At 36.4% G+C, this 18,735-nt stretch overlaps 1 protein-coding gene across 1 annotated transcript in view; it reads right to left on the bottom strand.

Moving 5' to 3' along the window:
* Positions 1–3,163: 3,163 nt before the first annotated feature.
* LOC106878182 (chymotrypsin-like elastase family member 2A) overlaps positions 3,164–18,735 on the bottom strand; it is a 56,284-nt gene continuing 40,712 nt past the window's right edge. Inside the window, exons 11-14 of the mRNA XM_089348675.1 lie at positions 16,389–16,557; positions 11,678–11,928; positions 9,986–10,119; positions 3,164–4,358 (exon numbers count right to left, since the gene is read on the bottom strand). Of these exons, the coding sequence (XP_089204801.1) occupies positions 4,197–4,358; positions 9,986–10,119; positions 11,678–11,928; positions 16,389–16,557 (716 nt within the window). The 3' untranslated portion in view covers positions 3,164–4,196. The remainder of the gene's footprint in view (positions 4,359–9,985; positions 10,120–11,677; positions 11,929–16,388; positions 16,558–18,735) is intronic.

Below are 18,735 nucleotides of genomic sequence, written 5' to 3'. Positions count from 1 at the left end.
TTCCCTATTAGTGCTGAACACTCATAGAAATTTCTTGCGTCACTGCATCAATCACAAGTAATAAAGGAAATGCAGTGATGTAAGTAGAAAAAAATTTTTTTACAGCCAACAACACTTACCGAGCTGAACTTGACTTGTGCAGCTGGAATATTATTTTCCATGTGCATTGTATTACATTGTTGGGTATTTCTATTCTCTGTATTAACAATTTTTTTCATTTTCATTGTGTATCTATAGCCGCATCTTGTTTCAGGCGCCCACTACAATCTCCTCCTTGTTCGTGCTACGCACTCGGGGGTGGGTGGGGGGAGAGTCACTGTAGTGGCACGAAATTATGGCCGCCATTAAGGAAGTGCAGTCTACACATGCGCAAGGGACTTGCCTTCCCGGAAGCCCCTCGAATGCGCATGCGTAGTAAACCAGTACTTAAAACGCTTCGCGCGTTTTCTAAACATCTTTAGCATGATGCCTTCTATGTGACAACAACTTGCTCCTCAACAAAGCTCTTAATCTCAAGATGCTGATTACAGGTTAACCAGCAGCTACCAGGCTGTATGACACAGGATTTGTAAAGCCAAGCATCACCAAAATAAAACTTATTTTTATTATGTTGTTAATTGTTCTACTGTTTCCTAATAAATAATTTTGTTAAAAGGTGATAGAGAGAGACTAATGTCTCTATTGTTACTATCAACCTTTTATAAGTTAAAGTGAAATCTTGAGAAATATTGGTCTATTTTCGTCAATAAAAATCACATCATGGAATGAATATTATTTTAATACAGTTCTATATTTAAGAGATCAGGAATTATGTACATTATTTACAATTGATCAAACTCAGTAACAATCTATTAAGCAACAACTACTCCAAAAGCATACTCTCCACTCCAATTACGAAGAAAAGAGAAGATGAAACCGATAAACTGTTCACAGTCTGTCTACCCCATGCGGAGGCCTCTCCGAAAAGATAGAAAAGATACGCGGCCCATATGACACCAGGACAGTATTCAAAAGTAATACACTTCGCAAATATCTCCTTCGAGTAAAACCACCAATAGAAGAGAATATGACTTGTTTTACAATTTAAACAATGACATTTTCCATAAACATTCAGGCTGTTTTGATCCACATGTTTTCCTACAATAAGATCAGTCTAAATTGTAACTGAAATGTATCAACTAGTCTATCTTTCTAATTTGAGAAGAAACAAAAATTAGTAATTCAATATAATTAAGGAAGCTATAGTTTTCTGAAGGTTGGTTTGTGGACAGAACTTTCAGTTTGGGAACTATCTATCTGAATTCATGTAGGGTCTTAAATTGATCATAAATCAAGATAATTTTTGATGTGTGACTAATTTAAATTTTATCAGATTTACAAAATTTAAAACACAATGTCCAAAACTGGACATTTCTGGTAGCCTTGTTCGTAGACATTAACATTTATTCCTTCACAAAATGATATGATCTGTTCCTCTCATAATAACAATAGACAGACCTTGGTAAAAAAAACAAACAAACAAAGAAAATACCTTTGTAAAATAATGCAGTAGAAGGGCTGTGAAACTTCTATTGGGTTGGCAACTGAGTTCTCGCTGCTTTTTTAAATTTTGGAATTTATTGCGTTTTCAAATTTTGGAATCTATTTTTATCAAGAATTCTATTTTTGAATCATTTTGGAATCTATATTGTTTTTTTTCTAGTTAATTTTAATTAATTTTTGTTTATTTTCAGATCATTAAAATGGAATATCAAGTTAAGAAAAACGAGCGTTTTCGACACCTCCTTCTTTTTGCTTTTAATCAAGGTTCGAATGCCACAAAAGCTGCTCGCAACATTTGTACTGTGTATGGAGAGGGTGCCATAGCTGAAAGAACCACTTGTGATTGGTATGCCAAGTTCAAAAATGGAAATTTTGACCTCAAAAACACACTTCATTCTGGCTGTCCAGTTGAGTTCGATGAAGAACGATTAAATCAACTTTTGCAAGAAAATTCTTGTCAAATGACATGGGAACTGGCAGAGAAAATGGAATGTTCCCACACTGCTATAAAGAAGCATCTTCACTCGATGAGAAAGGCTCAGAAGTATGGAGCATGGGTTCTGTATGCTTTAAGTAACAACAAAAATCAACGAACCACAGTCTCTGTTGGTTTGCTTGCTCGTCACCGCTCAACTCATGGACACAAGCAACGATTTCTTTACTGAATCACTACTGGCGACGAAAAATGTTGCCTGTACATCAATATGAAGCAGCTTAAGGAACAGCTTAGCCCCGGTAAACAAGCAACACCGTGTGTGAAACAAGATCTTCATCCGCGTAAAATGATGTTGTGCATATGGCAGAACTGGGAAGGGATTATCCATTACGAATTGCTTGAACAGAACCAACAGATGGAACGACTCAACACAGCTATTCAAGAGAAAAGACCTAATCGGCAGCATGGAGTTCTTCTGCTGCATAACAATGCCTGCCCTCATATCACCAATATGACCAAGGAAGCTATTCAAATGCATGGCTTGGAAGTGGTGCCACACCCTCCGTATTCTTCTGATTTGGCACCAACAGATTTCCACCTCTTTTGATCTCTTTCAAATGCTATGCGTGGAGTTTCATTCAATACTGATGCAGAATTGAGCGCTTGGTTGGATCAATTTTTCGTGTTGAAATCGGGTGATTTCTACCAACGAGGTATTGAAAATCTTGTTGAACGTTGGGAAGAAGTTGTAAACAACAAGGGTAAATACATTATTGATTAATTAGTTGTTATTTTTTATTAAACTTTAAAAAAATTTTAATTTTAAAAACCGGCGGAAACTTAGTTGCCAACCTAATATTTTTGAGAAAGAAGAGCATCAGATATTCATGGGTTCTTCATTGGTTGTCCAGGTCCTGGACTAAAGTAATGCAGAAGCTAATTCATGTCCACCTCATAGGTTCAGGCTATACTGATATGAATATCTACTTGTCTTAGAAAACAATAATGTGAAAATAATTTGGAACTTCAACACATATTCAGGTCACCAGACAACCACTGTAAATCTGACATTTTGTCTTAACAAAAATGACCATAGTGTATTAATAATTGACAAAGTAATTTCTAAATGACTAGCACTGAGACAAAAGTGGTTATGAAATAAAATGCTATGATAAAACACAAATATCACACTGATTAAGTTTTATTAAAGATCTTGAATCATTACAAATGTTTATTATAAGATTTTAAATCATTTATAATTAAAAATAATTCGCAAAAATTTTAATGTTAGGAATTATGTAAAGTATCATATAACAAGTGAATTGATTAATTCTAAAAAAGTTTATGTAAAATAAAAGTTAAAACCGAAGTTGACAAGAGATAAAAAAAAACCTCTTAAAAAACAAAAAGCAGAGCAAAAGCAAAAAAAAAAACATGGCTACCAGCAAATAATTACAGTGTTAGATATTTAACTGGTTTTGCTTATGGACACTGTTTTAGCTTAATCATGGGGATGTGAGTTCGAGTCCACAGCTAACCACCTACACTTTTTTTCTGCAAAATAAGGGTTAGTTTATCCTGTTCAGACTATATTATTAGCATTATCATGCGATTGAGAATTTAAAATCACTTCTTTAACTTTCTATAAAAATTTATAAGTGATTGCAGCTTCTGGAAAGATGTGTATGTGTGTTTGTGTGTGTGTGCGTGCGTGTGTGCATGTGTGTGTGCGTGCATGCATATGTGTGTGCAGGCATGTGTGTGTGCATGTGTATGCATGCGGGCATATGTGTGCGTGTACGTGTGTGTGTAGGGAGTGTACACGTGCGTGCATACATGTGTGGTCTCATGATAGCATGGTTTCTAAATTCAAAATTACATTAATTTATTTTAAAGTTAATGTTCATTATGATTATTTCAGCTAATGGAATACATTTGTTTGAAAGTATTTTTGTGAAAATCAGTCTTTTAATTTAAAACTTAATAAATTTATGATTAAATTAAAGGTATTAAAAGAATACACTTGTATATTTAAACTTAGAATAGAAATGAATAAAGAAAACTTATAGAATTAAAAGGAAGCAAGCATTGAACGAGATACAAATTTAAGTCATCGGGTGAGCTTTGACAATTATTGCAGGATTAAGCAGTTAATGAAATCAGTTTAGTTTAAGTACAGAATAATTTTGAATGTTGTAAGAAATATTTTGTATGAAGTTTAAACATATTTCTTAATCCATTCTAATCCGTGATAAACAGAAGAAAATGCCCCTGGCTTTGCTATATCTCCTTTACAGCCTATCATACCAAAGCTGGTAACACCATGTATTACCCAAAAACCATGGTCATTGAGTGTTTGTAATGGACCTCCACTGTCACCCTAGGAAAGAATAAAAAAAAATTATGAATATTTAGATATCATAAAACTGACAAATTATTACATTATTTATACAAGCCATTACTGCATTCATCATCATCATTTTAAGATCCGCTTTTCCATGCTTGCATGGGTTGGGTGGAGGTTATTGACAGACTTTTACAACCAGATGCACTCTCAACTAAAGGAGGAGTAGTATTTGGGAAGGTAGCTTTGTGACAGGTGGTGAGAAGTTCATGAATAGAAGGTCAAATAAGTTAAAATGCATGACCTATTTGATGTCTAAAGAAGACAAATTGTTAGAGTATGGATCACTGGAACTTCAGTTACTAATGCTGTGGATTTGTATATTTTGAGAGGTATGGTCTAGAAAACTATGTAGGCATTCCAAAATTTAAAACCATCTCTGGCAATTATAATTCTAGATGGAAGCAAAGCACACATAGTGGGATTGCAGAATACTGAAACGTGTGTTTAAAAGTCATCAAGTTACATCAGCAAAAGTGACAACAGATATAAACCATTCCCTTGTCAACTCTGTGACCATGAAAACCATTTGTGGTGTCTAGGCTATCAGAAGAGGTCAATAGCTCAGTGGAACAATATAATTTCACATGAATCATTTTTCGTCCTTTGGGATGTGTTTATTTTCAGATAGATTTCAAATAGACCCTCAACCCTGATAGGTTGAGGGTCTATTTGGACTCCATCCCATAGCTACCTCTGTGAAGCACAGAGGTAGTTATGTGATGATTTGGGCAACCCTTTGGCAGAATTCTCTTGTCACTTTAGTTGTTCTACATGGCAGAGTTAATGCAAAAGAATTTTTTTAGTAGTTCAAATGATCATGGCCATCCTATGGCACAAGCATTGTTCCCCGATAGTAGTGCAATCTTTCCAGGCGATAATGTACTGATTCACAGAGGCTAGCATTATTCAAAATTTATATGAATAACACAAAAGTGAAGTAGACCACAATCACCAGATCTCAATATAACTGAACATTTGTAGTATATTTTAGAGCAGCAAGTAAGGAGCCACTTCCCTGTATCATTGTTGGTGAAAGAGCTAGAGCAAGTTTTTCTTAATGAATGGCTCAGAGTTCCCCTAGTAGCCATTCAGAATCTGTACAAGTCGGTGTTTTGATGTATTAAAGCTGAGATTGATGCCAAAGTTGATCCTACCTCATATTATGTAATAAAACTTATTTACACACTGTGTTTTCATTATTTTATTCAACCCCTCGATATATATATGTGCGAGTGTGCGTGTATATGTGTGTGTACGTATATCTATCTATCTATCTATCTATCTATCTATCTATCTATCTATCTATCTACCTACCTACCTACCTACCTATAAGAGGGGGTAACCAGAAACGTTCTCCGTGAGACATGCCCATTGTAGTTCAGGCTTCTGCCGCTAAAAGCCACTTGATGCGATCCTCAGGTATCAGTCGGCTGACTGGTGTTGTCCAGTGAGGTCGTATTATCATGTGGCTGAAATGAAAGAACTGCGTGCTTATATGAAATTCTGTTTTCTGCTGGGAAAAATGGCAACCGAAACAGTTGTCATGCTCATGCTTCAATCAGCTTGCACGGATGCTGCCATGAGCAAAACAGAAGTTTACGAGTGGTTTTCATGCTTTATGAATGGTTACTTGTTGTTTGAGGACCAACATTGTTCAGGGCAACCATTAACTTCCCGAACGAATGAAAGATCGCAAAAATGCATGAACTGATCTTGGAAGACCATCACTGAACAATTGACGAACTTGTTTTGGAGCTCTAGCCAATGAATCTTGAGCAAGGAATTGCAAATGAAAAGAGTTTAAATGAAATTTGTGCCTTTGTTGCTCAAGGAAGTTCAAAAGCAGTCATGACTGAATGCATGTCATGAACTGAAAAACAGTTGGAAGTTGATCTGTACCAATTTTCGAAGGTCCTCACTAATGACGAAGGCTTGTGCTACGGAATTTGAAGATGTGGAAGAGGTGGAGAAAAAAACAATGGAAGCATTAAAAGGCATAATTTCACAAAAGTTCCAGCACTGCTTCCAATAGTGGAAAATGTGTCTGGACTGATGCCTTGCTTCAAATGGAAAATACTTTGAAAGTAATATGTAAACTTGTTAAAGCGAATAAAATAATATTGCAATATGCCGGTTTGTTTTGGGCACCCCTCGTATATATATATATATATATATATATATAAAGAACCCTTCGCATGATTTTCCAAAATTTCACATTGCTTGCTCTGCTGCTGACACAATCATACCATGTGAAATGACCAGCTAAGAAATTTCTCTAGTTTTAATCGCTCATCTTCCATTCATCTAACTTGTGATACTAAAATGCTGTACTTTGATTTAAAATAACTTTCAAAATTCATAATTCTTTAATTCTTAAAATGACTTTCAAAACTTGCAATCCTTTAAATCTTTGCAATATTCTCTCCCTGTTTCATAAAGCATGTGTTTCCATATTTTGCCATGATTTCCTCAGCAATCTCCCCCTCCCTCTCTAAAATTCCTAAATATTCTCATCTTGCTTTATAACTTGTGTCTTTCTCATACTTGGCATGATTCCCCCAGCGATAAAGTCTTTCAAATCTCTATCTGCCTCACTAGTGTTTTCTTACTGCTATTTCCTGAGATGAAGCTGGCCATTGTTTGTCCGTGATGTGTCCACCCATTCCCGCACCCACCACCTATACTGGAAATCTCTTCTCTTATACCAAAGACCCCTACAGGGCTCTGCCTTACTTCTGTACCAGAAGACTTGCATAAGTCCTCCCTTCCCACCAGCAGCAATCATCCACATTACTGCATGCACCAAAAGAAGATGTGTTACTTAGTAAACTAACAAACCACCTACCTCTTTCTCTCTATATGATCGACTAACCAATAGTGGCACATTTACTTAATTTAAACATTGACCTATTTATGTTTTCAGCAATAACGTATATATTTACAACACTCATAACACTTATATTTACAATGCTTACATTACACTCACTCCCAACAGGGGGAACAATTTTCAATATGTTTGAATGATGGTAAGTTAAAGTGAGAACAACAGATGTGACATGTTTGTTATCAAACGATCATTGAAACCTTCTTTTTAAGTGCTGAATACCATCACTCCTTCCCTTGCACCCTCCCATGCCCCTTTTCCAGTTTTCAGAGTTGGCACTGCCAATGTAGGCACATTGAAAGGTAGGTCTAACGAAATAGTGGAGATGCTTGAATAAAGGCATGTTGATGTATGTTGCATCCAAGAAGTAAGGTGGAGGGGAGCTTCAGCCAGGTTCATCACAGGAAAGACACAAAGGTATAAAATTTTGTGGGAAGGTAACAGCGACGGGGAAGGTGGTATGGGCATACTCCTTGCAGAGAAATCGGTGGTGTGGGCATACTTCTTGCAGAGAAATCGGTGGTGTGGGCATACTTCTTGCAGAGAAATCGGTGGTGTGGGCATACTTCTTGCAGAGAAATCGGTGGTGTGGGCATACTTCTTGCAGAGAAATCGGTGGTGTGGGCATACTTCTTGCAGAGAAATCGGTGGTGTGGGCATACTTCTTGCAGAGAAATTGGTGGATTTACTGATATCTATTCGTTAAAATTTAACCTTATTCCTTTACATTGTGTGCCTACTTGATATCTGCCAGGACTTTTAAATTCCATTTTTTCTTACATATATATTATCAATATTTAACAAAAACATCTTTGAATGATTATTCCGGAGCATATTCACCATCTACTTCAATTTCTGCTTGGCATTTTGTTAAAATTTTTTGTTAAATAAAATTTATTGAAAAACAGCCGCAATAATTATGCACCAACCTAATATATATATATATATATATATATATATATATATATATATATATATATATATACTAGACTACTCATGACCCGTTGGGTTACTGGGAATCTCAGTTTCCCAGCAACAGAGTTTTGTTTTGTGGGGTCTTTTCTTTCCCAGGTTATTTTGCATGCTTTCAACAAATGTAACATTGAAATCACACGTAAACGGCTTCTTTCCCCCAGAAAAGGAAAGATTTGGCTGCTATTTCTTGCACGCCCTGCTACCACGTAACAGGTTTGTCGGATCCTTTATCGCAAATACCTGTTATGTAGTAGTAGGGCGTGCTAGAAATAGCAGCCAAATCTTTGGAGGTGAGATAAAGTTGAATGCACTCGAAAAAACCTAGGGAAAAACTATTTCATATCGAGGTTACGAAGTTCATGATATATATGTGTTTATGTATGTATGTGCACATGCAGTTCTTCGTTGGAAATGTGATGGCGCCATCTGATGTCCTTGATGGTTCTCGGGACTTTGCTATCGAAGTCATTGATCCTCTTTGCTAGAGTCTTTGTGAGGGGCCACATTTCTGATCCATAGAGGAGAACGGAGAGGACTAACATGTTCTTGATGTGGAGCTTCATCTTGTGGGAGCTGTGGTGCCAAAGGGGCTTCCATAGGGAGTATATGACCCCAGTGGTCAGACTGCATCTGTAGTTGATCTCTGTGGAATCAGGTCTCCATTGTTGGTGACTGTGGATCCCAGGGAGATGAAAGAGTTGACAAACTTCATGATGTCAGGGCCAATATGGAGAGGAGGAGGGTCCAAGCCATTGTCAACATGTATCAACATTGTCTTCACATAACTCATCTGTTAGCCCTGTCTAACTCTGTTGTTAATGGGGAACCAGTCAGAGTCCTCCCCATTCACCTGAATGCAGCTCTTGGCACTGTTCTAGAGTTGTTGGAACATGACAGCAATCTTGGAAGGAACGTGGACAAACTGAAGAATTTTCCAGAGGGATGCATGGTCGACCACTTTATATCTGCTTTGAGGTTGACGAAGGCAATGCAGAGGTGGCACTCTTTGCAGAACTTCCAAGATATTTCAGTAATGAGGTGAAGGGAAAAAATATGGTCAGTGGTGGATAAATTTAGCATGAATCTGACTTGATATGAGTGGCATCTGCTTCTAATGGTGGGAAGAGCATGGTCGAAGAGGATCCTGGCGAATATCTTGCTTGGGATGGAGAGGAAAGTGATGCCTCTCTGAATGCTGCAGATGAATTTGTCACTCTTCCATTCCCAGAAGGCAGGAATGATGCTCCGGATCCAATCATTTAGGAGCTACTCTGACACCCAAACATGGTTGATGATGTGAGTGAGCTACTAGATTATGTTTTCTCCTCCTGCTTTCAACATCTCCATGGTGATAGTGAAGACTCCAGGGATTTTGCAGTTGTTGAGCTTCTTGAGGCAGCACTAACTTTGTCAGGGGCGACAGCATTGAGTCTGTAAGTGTCCTTGGTTGTGGCTGTGTCTGCATTGATGGTTTGGGACTGATTGTGATAGGTGGGTGATGAAGAGGTAGGTTGAAGTGCTCCTTCCAGCATTCAAGGTAGGCAATTTCTGTGGTGATGACATTGCCATTGGTATCCACCAGGGCTAGAATGGTGTGACCAGGTCCTGTATACTCATTATGTATACACCCACTGATAAACAACAACAACTCTTCGTATGTGCATTAAAATTAGAAGTCCATTACAAATTACTTAATTCTTTCTTTAATACAAGTTGCATAAGAGAATAGTAAATTACTCACATAACAGGATGGTTGATAGAATTCTTTGTTATTGCTACATAATACAGCCTCTGTGATAAAATTGTAATGCTTTTTGCATGAATGATATTCTAACATCTCAGTTTTGGCTTCTTGTAAAATTGATACTCTTTCACCTGAAAATTAAGCAAAAACAGAAAGAAAGACAATTACTTTAATATTATAAAGTTAACTTATTTAATTGTTCAAGACAAAGAAAACTGAAAGAAAATGATAATATGTTTCTGTAATTCTTGATGCAATTAAAATTTAAATGCTGCAAAATAAATTTGTACAAACTCAGCCACAAATTTATTTTATAATATGCATCCTCACAAAGCACATTTGCATACAACATTATTCCAAAGTATATTTGTAGATGATATATTTTACATGGGAGTTGCAAATACTGGGAAATACTGTAAAATAATTTTGAAGAGTATATCAAAACAGAAGACTGGAAAATTTTTGGCATTATTTATTCTGCATTACAAATGTTTCATTAAATTTCTTCTAATAACATGCGATCCACCTTGAACAATAGCAGCCCAGTTTGCAGTAGCCACCTTGGACTTCTTGGACCTCTCCATTTGGCCAACTGAGCCTGATAAGCTATGTTTCTGTAAGAAGCCGAGAAAACTTTGTGTCTCATGTAGTCTAATCAAACTGTTTTAGATAACAATGTATGTAACTCCTACTAAATATGTAGAGTGCTTCTTTCTTTTGTTTGTTCACCCACTGTACAAGTGCTCCAGATTCTGTTGAGTTCGATCCACAAATGTCTGATAAACAGTTTGCAATGGAGAGACAACTGCTGTTGTGCTCATTGAAAAACATACAGATACTACCAAAGAAACGTTATTTAACATGTCTCATGGAGGAGACCAAAAGTGACATCAAGTTTATGCACTGGGCTGCCTTCTCCTTTGAGAATCTATCCACCACTACACCCACAGACAAGTTCAGCTTTAAATCCCGAAAGTGCCCTCCCCAGATAAAAGGCCTTGAGTGCTTCAAAGCTGACTTATGGAACACTGTGAAGAAGGAAAGGCTTTGGTATCATTCTAACCCCTTCTTCAAACCTTTAAATAACTATTTGGCAAAATTAAGCAATTGCTCAATGTACACATCCTCACAGGCAAAATAAAGATATTTACCAAGCGTGATATTTACGCACGCACACACACACACACACACACACACATATGTCTATATAAATATTATAGGGCTGATTTAGTTTTTAAGTCTCAAACCTATTTACAAGGCTTTGGTCAATCTGAGGTTATAGAAGAAGATATTTGATGCAAGGTGTTGTACAGTGGGACTGAACTCAAAACCATTTGGTTGCAAAGTGACATGTAATTGGCTTCTGCACAATTCCATCTTCCAAATTCACTCATCATAGATCAGTAAGAGACACTTGTCCAAGGTACCATGCAGTGAGAGTGATCCTGAAGTCATGTGGTCATATGGCAAACTGCAAAACCAGACAGCTATGCCTGTGCTTACAAACACATGCACACACATACACATACAATACATGCAAACTTACACATACACATATGCCACAACATATGCACACACGTGCACACACATGCATAAAATATACATGCTCATAAGACACACAGGCACATACACACCAACATGTGAAATAATTGGATAATGAAATATTTTAAATAGAAATTATTTCCTTACGATTTTCATTTTGACCCCAACCAGTAATATAGTAGTCTCTTTCTAAGGGAGCAGGGTTTTCTGGAAGACAAATTGGTTGCACATCATCTGTCAATGTAATTCCGCTTTTCACATAAAGAAGTGCTATGTCATAACCATATCTGTAGCTCTCATAGTCCTGGTGTACCAATACTTGAGTCACTTTATAAAGTGTTCCTTTACCCTTGTTTATGGATCCAACTCTAACATAATATGAGTTATAGCTGTTGCCACTATAAAAGAAAGAAAAACAATGTTGTAACAACAACAACAACAACAACAACAACAACAACAACAGCAGCAGCAGCAGTAGCAGCAGCAGTAGCACCAGTAGCAACAGCAGCAACAACAACAACAGCAGCTGCCAAGAACAAAGGATCACAGTGAATAACAAACATCATTGACATATGACAGCAAGATAGCTGCCCGGGAAGATAGATGAAATCTGAAACCATCAAGGAGCAGGAGTTAAGATTCTACAAAATCAATGAAAGAAAAGTATGTTTGAATGTAAGTCATCTCAGGAAACTGAAAGATTTTCCTTCATATATGAAGTATATACATAATAACTTCTCTCAGATGTGCTGCAACAGCAAAATGTGCATGAAAATGTGAACAGTTCACATATGTTGAAGTCCATGTGTTTGCATTTCCCCGTGAACATGTGAACTGCTATACCAAAACTGCGAAACTGAGAAAATTTTTAATCCCATATGCATATCTACAAATTCTTTATAAATATGAAGATTGTTGTTTCTTGGTTTCTTGCTTATATATCAATGGATATAATGTTTATACAACCCACACACGGACGTGTACTAAACAAACACTGAATGCGTGGAATTTAAATGACTTTAATAAAAGAAGCAACAGGCTTCGTTCTTTCTAAACAGTGGAACGATAATGATCGATGTCCGGTGATAAAGTTATAAATAAGGAATAAAGAATAAAAGTGAAAAGAATAATGGTGAATTTCATCCTGTGAGTCTCGGGCAACTGCGATATGAAAGAAGCTTTGACGCACGTTCAGAAGCAGTGTTCTCTCAAAAAGTTAATGCCATAAATACAGATCTATATCTTAATGTCACTAGCAAAATGAATAACAAAACGAAAAAAAAAACAAAATAAAACAAAGAATGATGAACTGATGATGATGACTACAATGAAGGGATACATGCACACTACAATGGAACACTATACCCAAAACAAAAGGAATAAACTCAAAAAGTAATACCCAATAAAATGAACAACACTAACAACATGAGCCACACAGGTTCAATACCCAGAAGAAGAGGACAACTTGCATTACACACACAGCACACAGTACAAACACTAATACAACAGAAGACTCAAACCAAACCCCCATAACAAAACGTTCTACTACAATAGAATATTCCCCATATGACTGAAAAAAAAAAATGTTGCAGGCACAAAAGTGTTGCAAGTGATGCAACTGAAACTTACTTGAAACTATCAGATGTCGAATAATAATAGTAGTGATGACAATGATGATGAACATTACTTTACCTCAATTTAAGAGAGACATGTGTTTGCAGAGAAACTCTGGTGGTAACAATGAAAATGTGGCTGGACCTTTAAAGAAAGGCCTCTGGCTCAGCAGTGGTTCAGTGCAGAGGCAGACTGACCAAAATAATAATAGTAGATATGACCAGGAAAGTAGATTCTGTTATCAGTAGGATAGACACTAAAAATATAGGTGACACTAACTTATTGATCTCTTCAGGAAGAGGAGAAGTAGTTACTAGAAGATTAGATACTCTTCAAGAAAAGATTAGGAAGGAGTAAATGTGGAAAAGGAGATTAGAAAATAAAGTGAAGCTTTTAAGACAAGATCTGAGTAGATGCCTGGAAACTGAACAAGTTAGGAAACACAAGATCTAAATCTTCTCTTGAGAAAAAAAGGGTTTGGAATAGTCATAGAAGAGTTGAAACAGCATATGATAGAAATCATAGGTAATCTTTCCAGATATCAGAAAAGAATAGATCAACATCAGCACATCAGATTCTTTGAGATAGACCAGAGAATATTTTATAACCTAATAAAAAGTGTAGAAGAAAATACTGAAGATGAGAAGCCTAATGCAGAAAACACTAGAAGTTTCTGGAATGATATTTGAGATAAGGCATAATGGATATGCAGCATGGTTAAAGAAAGTAAGGGAAGAAGTAGCTAGCTAGAAGCAACCGGATCTAAAACTAACTGGTGCATTACTGAATAAAGTGCTAGCAAGAATACTGAGTTGGAAGAGACTTGGGGTACTGGTTAAAGAAACTTAGTAGGGAACAACTTCAGGATTACGTGAATGGAGGAGTCATCCCTAATTGGATGACTTGAGGGAGAACAGTACTCATTATGAAAAACAAGAGCAAGAGTAATATAGCAAGTAATTATAGACCAATCAATCACTTGTTTATCATTAGTGTGGAAGCTGTTAACAGGAATACTCTGAAAAAGCTTTTAAGGGCACCTCAACAGCCAGAATTTACTACCAGAAGAGCAGAAAGGTGGCAGAAAGAAGGCTAGAGAAATGCATGATCTATTATACATAGATAAAGCAGTTCTAAAAGAAGTGAAATGTAGAAAGAAAAATTTAACAATAGCATGGATAGATTATAAGAAAGCCAATGACACAATTCCACACTCATGCATAAGCGAATGTTTGAGTATATTCAGTATTGCAGATAATATAAGAGAGTTAATTAGCTATAGCATGAAGAAATGGAAAGTAGATCTCAACTCAGGTATTCCTCAATACAAATTGAAAGCTCTTCAACAAAGATATAGGTATGGAATTTGGCATAGATAAGTGTGCAATATTAGTCATAACAAGAGACAGGTAGTCAGCAGTGAAGGCATCCAATTATTAGATGACCAGTCAATAAAATCACAGAAAAAAAGAGAGAGAGTTATAAGTATCTAGATGTATTAGAATCTGACAAAGTACTGATTATAGAAATGAGAATGAAAATTGAGAAGGAGTATATCAGAAGGGTGAGGAATCTAGTGTAGTCTCTAAATACTTGAGCAATATCATTATTTAGATATTTAGTAGCTTTTGTACATTGGACAAAACCTGAATAAGAAAATCAAAACAAGAGAACTTGGAAGGAATTTAATATGAATGGAGGATTCACTCAAGAGCAAGAGTGATTGTAACATATATGCAGATTAAAAACTAAATAATAATAATAGTAGTAGTAGTAGTAGCAGCAGCAGCAGCAGCAGTAATAATTGATTCAGTACCAGGCAGTGGCTCTAATGGCTTCTAAACTTAACTGATTGGAAGTGATATCATGTACATTGTTTTGTCTTGGTGTAACATATGGTCTATGGGCTACAGTAAATATTCTGCTCAATACCACAGATCTGCTTGTGAGTTGTTTGACCATACCCAGTTGAGAATGTCCCTTGGTGGCAGATGATGTGTGCATCTCTAATCATGAGCAGAAGCAGTGGGGGAGCATCATAGCCATGTGCTGAGACGAATTCTTTGGGGTTTGGATAATTCACCTTTGGAAACATGGGTGTGTCATTCAACATCCTTAAACAGCCCTTATTCAGAGACCTTTTGAGTGAGATGGGCTTATTGATCTGAAGTAAATTCTAACTGGGCTCCACCTGCAAGGTAATGTGCTGTTTATCTTGATATGAGATCACTATGTTGTACATATATGGTTGTGATGCATGTATCTGGTGTACCCTTATCAGACAGGTAGTCATGATGGGTATACTGGGCTTCATGTTTCATGTTTCACTGCCATGTAGCATGGCTGTTCATACACATACGTCATACAGTCTACCTTTTACTCTGAGCGAGAGGCTGTTTGTCACCAGCAGAGATAAGATCTCTCTGAACTTTGCCCAGGCTATTCTTATTCTAGCAGCTACACTTTCAGCGCACCCTCCCCCACTACTAACTTGGTCACCTAGTTAACGGAAGTTATCAACTATGTCTAGTTTTTCTCCCTGGAATGTGGCAGAAGTTGTTTTCTGCACATTTTCAGTGTTTATTGCTCCTGAACATCTGCCACATACAAAGACTAACTTCCTAGTTAGCCTTCCTTTGGTATTGCTGCACCTCTTGTGTGTCCATAGCTTACACTGGGTACATCTTATAGAGTTTCTTTCTATGTCTTTTCTACATATCGAGCAGGGCCATCTACCTGAAGGAGTTTGTGTTTTATCTACCTTCCTACTCGAGCAGGGCCATCTACCAATAATAATAATAATAATAATAATAATAACATCGAAAAATACCTTAGGAATGAGAACCCAGATTTGAAAATCTCCCCAAGACACCTGATGAAGGCTGGAGGGTATATCAGCTGAAACATTGTGTTAACAAACAAGATGAGGACAAATATCCATCAAACGTAAATAATGTAAATTATTTATTCACATTGTTTTGAATTAATCATGCTTTATTTTGTAGTATTAAAATTTCAATGATGTGATTGTTTATTTTTACAATGCCATTGTAGGGAAGGTGAGAGAGCCTTGGATGGGCCAGTTTGAACATAAAACAAGTAGAATATTTTCACCGGCTTAAATGCTAAAGGGTTAAATAAATAAATAAGTGTCCTTATGGGAATGAAGCAGTTTGATCAGAATACAAAATATACCTATATTGCTTACATATACATATGAGATTAATATACTGAAAGTACTTACTCTACACAGTGAGCTGCAGTAAGCACATATTTTTTGCTGATCAATGAGGCAGTGCAAACAAAACTGGATCCTCTGAGTAACACCACAACCCATGGATATTCACCATCTAAAGCATTATGTCCATTCTGAACGTTAGGTTCAAACAAATCTCGTTTTCGAGTACCACAAACTGAAAACACACAAAAATATAATTAAAACAAAGATCAAAATTAAGACAATAACTTAAACCCAGAAAAAACTTTTGATTAACAAAACAAAGACTATCAATTGAAAACAAATGCTTCCATAAAGAATGGTAGTTTTACTAATAGAGCACAACTAAAGTTTTTTCATAAACAAGTTTTATCAACAACTTTTCTATTTCATGTAGACTGTAAAATTATAAAATACTGGAAAATAGCATGAATTGTTGGAGCAATTAGAATGAAAATTCAAGTTAGATTCCATGTCTTACATCAAGGTTCTTAACATTAAACTGAACTAGTATTTGTTTCCTGAGTAACTTTGACAAGGGTGTAGTCTAAATCTAATTACAAATTTTATATGCTTGGCCAAACATCTTATCTATTCAACTGTAATAAATCAATCTCTATATCATATAATATACTTTTCAGACTACATTCTACTATCAACTAAAAACAATCCACTTATTGATGAGCTGTTAATTATCACTGATCCACTGTATTCTGTTTCTTCTGAGGTACTGCACTGGTCATTGTTCTACATCTGCAACTTATTGTCTACACTTAAAGTAACCTTTCTCTATAACACTTTTCTGTCTAAGCTTCACTAACTCTACAAAAATGCTTTGTCATAAACTTTTCTTCTCAGAATTATAATATATTTAGGACTTTTATATTTCCTTACATTTTCTACCCCAACCACAAAACTTTCTAGATCAAGTGTCTATGCATGTTTTTGCATTCTATATGGATAGATGAATTGGGTTTAACATGGTGGTTCTTAAATGGCATGCTGTAACACTAGTATGTAACAAGAAGTAGTTAGGTACTCCACAGACTTTTAAAAATATAATTCAAAGTTGAAAAATCTTATTGTTGTATGAATATATTAAAAAACGAAAAATTCAGATTTTGCATATTTATCATGTATGAACATAGGCATAATCACACTAAATACCAAACAGTATTAGATTAATTTACTACACAAAGTGATAGAAGATGGGTAGGAGCTAGAAAATCTTTCTCACTCTCTCCCCACCCCCATGAAAAGTAAATTAACCTTATGTACATACAAAAGGTGTTCATTAAAGATTTCCCCTGACCCACTTCTGGTTATTGCAGGAAATGGAACTTGTAGAGGTATAATCATACATGTCTCTACATGTCACATTGTAAATTGCAACTTTCCACTAGTATTTGTTCGTCTTTTACGGCTGCTGAAGTGGATCAAGGTGTTACAATGGAGGCAGTTGAATGCAGATCAGTTGTGTGGTTCTTATACTTGAAAGGTTGTACACCAAAAGAGACCTTCAATGAGATGAAAGAAGTTTATGGTGACGATGCACCATCATATGATGTAGTCAAGCACTAGCATTGCCAGTTCAAATGTGACCAGACATTGGTGAAAACTGTTCCTATTCCTGGATGACCACATTCTGTTATTGATGACAACACCATCTATAAAGTGGAAGCTGCAATTTTGGAGGATCACTACCTAACTATTTCGTAACTAGCCCAAGAAGGGAAGATAAGTGTAGGGGCTGTGGAAAAAAAATCATTCACGACCATTTGCACATGCAGAAGTTGTCTACACAATAGATTCTCCGGATGCTCACACCTTTTCAGAAGCAGGAATGAGTCAATTGCTCCCAGGCTCCTTTGGCAAGAAAAACAATATCCCAGTTCATAATGTGCATGTTACCCAGATGAAAGCACACTTCTGCAGCTATTAAATCCTTCCTCATCCCCCTTACACTCCCGGCCTTGCACTATTTTTTACTTCCACCTCTTTCCAACCATAAAGTCTTTTTTGAAGGAGAAGCACTTTTCAGATGATGAACTTATTTCCGAGGTAAAGTCTTGGCTCCAGACTCAACCTACTGACTTCTACAAACAAGTTCTTCACAGCTGCATAAAACAATGAGAGAAGTGTGTCACCATTGCTCGTGGCTATGTAGAGAAGGACTAATAATTATACCAATTTTTGTTTACTCCAGTCCTGGGGGAGTGGGTCAGGGGAAATCTTTAATGAACACCTCTTGTAATATCTCACCAACATTTCACATTGTTTCCTCACAAAAATGATTTCTGCCTCTCCCAATTTGACTGCTTTCTATTCTCTTGCTTTCAATGAATTTTAACTCTGCACTGTCTTAGACACACTT

The sequence above is a fragment of the Octopus bimaculoides genome, chromosome 3 (genome assembly GCF_046866305.1).
Source record: "Octopus bimaculoides isolate indiv1 chromosome 3, ASM4686630v1, whole genome shotgun sequence".
Lineage (NCBI taxonomy): Eukaryota > Metazoa > Mollusca > Cephalopoda > Octopoda > Octopodidae > Octopus > Octopus bimaculoides.
This window is presented reverse-complemented; position numbering and strand designations above follow the sequence as displayed.